This window comes from Ciona intestinalis, unplaced genomic scaffold (genome assembly GCF_000224145.3).
Source record: "Ciona intestinalis unplaced genomic scaffold, KH HT000703.1, whole genome shotgun sequence".
In the NCBI taxonomy this organism is placed as follows: Eukaryota; Metazoa; Chordata; class Ascidiacea; order Phlebobranchia; family Cionidae; genus Ciona; species Ciona intestinalis.
Window position 1 is genome coordinate 1 of NW_004191024.1, and position 5,060 is coordinate 5,060.

Consider the following 5,060-nt stretch of genomic DNA (forward strand, 5'->3'; position numbering starts at 1 on the left):
TTTTAAATGTTTGAAAATGAAGAAAATTGTACTATACATTATAATACATATATAAACTATAATGTTTGTATTAAAACTAACAAAAAAACTGTGTTTTATGACTATTTGAAATATTTTGAAACATAGACAATCGTACTTTGTGTCTTGTAATGAGTTGTGTCTTGTGTCTTGTAATAGCTGTAGTACTGTGGGGTGGGATGGATACTTTTAGCACATAATATCCCATATTTCGTAACTGTGCTTTTTTAGAGTAGTCAGGATGCGTTGATATAATTTTGTGAATTTTTTTGTTTACTACGAATCGAACGATATAAGAGAATGAAAACGTCGACTTTATACAACAGTGTAAAATTTATATAGAAACCTCGTAATTTGCAGGTTATTTTAAACACTTGGGCAATCCATAATGATGAAAGAAATTGGGAGAATCCTCAGAAATTCATCCCAGAGCGACACTTGGACAAAGATGGAAATTTTATCAATTCGAAAAAGGTTTTGCCGTTTAGTGTTGGGGTTCGTTCATGTCTCGGTGAACAACTTGCCCGTGCAGAAATCTTTCTTTTCTTTGTCGCCACTTTACAACAGTTTGGAAAGATGGGACACCTTTAGCACATAACATCAAAATATCCTGATCGTGTTTTAAACAATTAACAACGGTCTATGGGAGTCCTGAGGATACGGTTTTATAATTCTTTGAATGTTTTTGTTTACTATCAAATGGGACGAGAAAATAGAATGAAAAGGTGTCCCATCTTCCCCACCCTACTATACCATGAATTTTCGTTTATATAATCTGATGAAATATTCATGTGTAAGTGACATTATTATGAACTTATAAATAACATATTACTATAATTCAGAAGTGTTTTCCCCAGCGAAAACCTCTACCTTTTGTTTTGTTTAAATGTATATAAACCCTACCCATCCCATGCAGTCATATAAGCAATTAGAAGCTCGCGTGTTTCCATTTGGAAGTGACGTTTTAAGCTGTGTTAATTAAAATCGGAAGTGGCTTTCATTTTTTGCGTAATTCAACGGTGGTTTCTGTTTACTGTATAGCCATCCACTTCCGTATGTGACTAGCTCATTGTTGTCTTTGGAGACTGATCCTGTACTGGTGTATAGGTGGGAACGGTATATGCAGCGCAATGCAGACGAATTTTAAACTTGATGTGATAATATATAACCGTAAAACTGTAGGGCTATATAGCATTCAAAGTTAGCACCTTACTATTTCGCATTTTTAACCTTTTTAAAATATACTGTTTCTATTTTACTTTTTTTTTAATATTTAAAAATAGTAATCGGCTTTTATACGCGTTTTATAAAGTCGTGATAATACTGTCGAATAATTTTGTGACATTACTTTCCTGATTATCATTAAATGAGGGTCCGTAAAAAATGCCATGCGAAGATACAACCGAAATAGTTCGTGATTCCTACTTTATCATCGAATTTAAATATTTATTACTAGGCAATATCAGACTAGCAGGTGTTGTAATGGCAAATAAAAAAGTTGTCGGAAAAGGAGTTTTCTTTTGTGTTATGAGCGCATTGCAAATAATATTTGAAATGTTTGCCTTGTTTAACCCGGGTTGGGTGATGGCCGAAAACAAGACTTTGTAAGTACCTGCCTGTTGTTTTTTCTGTAATTAAATTTTAAGCACGTTAATGTGTGATTTTTACCGTAAGCAAAAACTAAATACAGCTACATTACTCTTGCTATAGGAAGTTCGTTGAGGAATTTGAAAATACTGTTGATTCTGACGCTATAGGTTCGTATCCAGGATGCACATTACAGAATTTCAAATCCGTGAAAATTGAATCCTTTTGTATTCGAATCTAAGTACGGGATTCGGTATTCTGTTTAATGACATCATCATACGTCATCTCATGTACTTTAACAATTTAACACCAGTAATAATTTTGAAAAAAAAATAATTCTTATATTTGTTGGGCTTTCGAGAAAAAAACGCTTCGCAACGCCCTTCCAAAGGTTGCTATACGTTTCGGGTTAGCCGTTAACGTTCAATACGTAGTTACGAATTAGGCGTTTTCGCACCATCATTCTGCAGGGATTGGAGCTCTCTGTTTCCTTTTTGTTAATGCATTACGCATGGTGCGAAAACGCCAAATGCAAAAAAATCGGCAACCGATCATTACGAAGCAAAAATTACCCAATGGTAAAATTTTGGATCATTTTAGAACACATGATCCAACAAGGCTGCTATTGAAGGGCCAATACAGTGTAAAATTATTTTTCCCTATATATGAAAAAAGATTCGAAATAAAGTATTCTAGGATATCCTAGAATACCTAATTATTCTGTTATGTGCATTCCTATTCGTATGTGACAAACTTACGTTCTATCGGTAACGAGACTGTGAATTCTACGGCAACAGCAACAGCACCGGTAAAGGGTAACATATATGTGGACGTTGCGATCGGACTGTTTAAAACAGTGGTTCAAGGAAAAACCATTCCAGAAAACAGAGAAGGTAAAGCAAGTGTTTCAGATGGGTACTTATTTTTCAAAAGTTATGATACTATAGGGGAATCAAATTTTATATTAGTTGTACACAGATGGTCCTTTCTTTTCTTAAATCTACAACATTAACCTTACTTTCAAACCGTACCATTTTGATGTTTGTATTGCCGTTATTGTTTTAACAGTGTATCTCGAAAACGACGAAATATTTATAAAGTACTCTGGGATAAGATGGGACACCTTTAGCACATAACATGCAAATATCCTGATCGTGTTTTAAACAATTAACAACGGTCTATGGGAGTCGTGGATACAGTTTTATAATTCTTTGAATGTTCTGTGTTTACTAACAAATGGGACGAAAAAATAGAATGCAAACGTGCCCCATCTTCCCCTACCCCACTATATGTTTGCGTTTGGTCATAATAAATATCAAAACAAATCACATATTAAAACAAAACGTTTCCAGGTTTAAAAGGTGTGATTGGATTCATCATGGTGTCGTTACTGGCGGCCGCTTTTTCGCTAATCCACAGCCTCCTTGTGGTGAAAACAGAATGTTGCGAAAACAAGTGTGTAAAGTGCTTCTGTGGGGAGGAAAAATGCAAGACATGTTTAAAAGCCGCCGTTGAAAAGCTAAGAACCATCGCGAACAGTAACTATGCAGCAGGTAAGTTAATGATTTCGGCGCACTGAGTCATATTAGTTGAGTATAGGCTACATATTGAGCTTTGATACCGGCGTTTCCATTAAAAATAAACGGACTACTGGGTTAATTTAAAACGCCTGAAATGTTTTTAATCCTGATTATCCCACACAGGCGTCAGTGCAGGAGCAGCAAGTGCAATGTTTGCCTACACCACTTCTGACTTGGCCGACGTTTCATTCGGAAGCAGTTTTATACTGGAAGCTATTTCATCAGGATTCTCGATTCTCACTTTGATTTTAAATATCTGTATGCCCCCTATAGAACACCCAAACACTGAACCAGCATCAGGGGGAAATCACGGTGGTGCTTATGTGCAAATGAATGAACCCCGGTTCAATGCTGACAATGTGTAAATTAAACATAACATACACGTGTAAAAAAGTATGTAACATAATAGCATTATATTATACCCAGTAGTGAGGTTTACTTACAAAAAAGTGAAGATTGTTAGTAGGTATATGGCATTTTTTAGTAATTTGTGTGTTATATATTGATCAGTTTATTTTCACCATTGTTTATGTTTATGTTATCATGTGCTCGTACTCAGATGAATAATAAAATGTATACGCCCTCGCCCAATCTTAAAAAAACTGCATGATTCTTAAGCGTAAGTAATTGTCAATACTTCAATACTGCGCAATCGTATGTCCGCGCAGTAGGACACGCTTGTGCGCAATTATGCGCACTATGGCAATTAAAGGTCGCTGTTTACATCTCCGTGTTAACAAACTTCACCCTTTAACACAATTGCATTTTTTTATTGTCCAAGTGTCGCTCTGGAAGGAATTTCTGAAAGGCGGGTTATACGCCAAGGTTACATTATTGTAAGAAATTGTGGGCAATTGTAAACTAACAGAAATACCTAAGTTGAGGCTTGTTGTAAACGGCTGCATGTTCTTTTGTGTTCTCAATTCCAGACGTTCTCCGAAGAAAAATACGCAGTTGCAGTACGTGTGTCGGATATATTTTTAACGTGGTAATAAATTGTTGAAAAAAACCACATGCTAAGCTAAAACAAGTCAAAAAATAAAGGCATTCTTAAGATACAGTGCACGTGTCATTGGCAGTTACAGAGACAGATCCCTTCAAAAGTGATTGCACAACACTTCGAACCATGTATTGAACCAATATCTCGGATGGCAAATTACAAAACTCGCTGATTTCGTCGGCAGATTCGTCGGTCTGCTTGTCCTGAAAAAGGAACCAGTATAGATCAGAACGTGTATTTTTTGGTAAATATTTTATCCATGCACAACTTTGGTTTAGCAGTCACACTTTTATTTAAAACTTTTCATTGAGCAGTTCTTGTCCGTAGCTTGTTTTGAACAAATTTTGTTTTCTTTGCTTTTACCAATTTGATTCGTCATCATATTCGAAAATTAAAATTTACACTATTTCACAGAACAACTATACAGAAACCATAACAAATTTGCTTAAATTTTCTAAAACCGAACCACAAAGCCGAACTTACCTTTTTATATTCATTAATCGCATCTCCAACAACGGCGTCAATATCCGTTGTGTTCTGAAATTTTATCTCCGGATTTCGTTCAAGTACAATAGCAGTAACCATCAGCATTTCCATGATCAACTGTCGGAACTCTGGCCGATGTAAACCGGCGAACATTGCTGCCTCTACTTTTTTCCACCACGCCACTTCATTTTTGCCTGTATATTCCAGCATGTATTTTCCACAAAGCAATTTAGGAACGAAAGAGTCTCGTTTTAAGACTACAATTTATTTTTTAAAGTATTTTTTCCAATTTATATTAAAATAAATACATCTTACTGTGAGTTTTCTGTATCCTAGGTTCAGCTGCCTGCCTTTTTAGGGGATCTCTAGAGTNACCTGCAGCATGCAAG

The 5,060-nt window shown here is 35.6% G+C and overlaps 2 protein-coding genes across 2 annotated transcripts; one reads left to right on the forward strand and one right to left on the reverse strand.

Annotated features, from left to right (window-relative positions):
- The first annotated feature begins 2,276 nt into the window (after nt 1-2,276).
- Nucleotides 2,277-3,780, forward strand: LOC100181182. The gene is made up of 3 exons (XM_026839694.1): nt 2,277-2,498; nt 2,958-3,158; nt 3,309-3,780. Exons 2-3 carry the CDS (start codon nt 2,984-2,986, stop codon nt 3,548-3,550), a joined length of 417 nt encoding a protein of 138 aa, XP_026695495.1. The 5' UTR covers nt 2,277-2,498; nt 2,958-2,983; the 3' UTR covers nt 3,551-3,780.
- A 159-nt stretch (nt 3,781-3,939) lies between these two features.
- Nucleotides 3,940-4,881, reverse strand: LOC100178818 (phosphorylase b kinase regulatory subunit beta-like). The gene is made up of 2 exons (XM_002120286.3): nt 4,669-4,881; nt 3,940-4,388 (listed from the first exon to the last, which is right to left on the reverse strand). The coding sequence occupies exons 1-2, from the start codon at nt 4,879-4,881 to the stop codon at nt 4,236-4,238; spliced, it is 366 nt and encodes a 121-aa protein (XP_002120322.3). The 3' UTR covers nt 3,940-4,235.
- Between the last annotated feature and the right edge of the window lie 179 nt (nt 4,882-5,060).

What these genes read in the sequence shown, in the direction of transcription:
- LOC100178818 (XM_002120286.3), bottom strand. Translation starts at nt 4,881, where the DNA reads ATGCTGGAATATACAGGCAAAAATGAAGTGGCGTGGTGGAAAAAAGTA. An exon ending in CGATTAATGAATATAAAAAG is followed by an intron (nt 4,389 to 4,668) that starts GTAAGTTCGGCT and finishes TTCCTTTTTCAG; the next exon opens with GACAAGCAGACCGACGAATC.
- LOC100181182 (XM_026839694.1), top strand. Translation starts at nt 2,984, where the DNA reads ATGGTGTCGTTACTGGCGGCCGCTTTTTCGCTAATCCACAGCCTCCTT. An exon ending in GAACAGTAACTATGCAGCAG is followed by an intron (nt 3,159 to 3,308) that starts GTAAGTTAATGA and finishes TATCCCACACAG; the next exon opens with GCGTCAGTGCAGGAGCAGCA.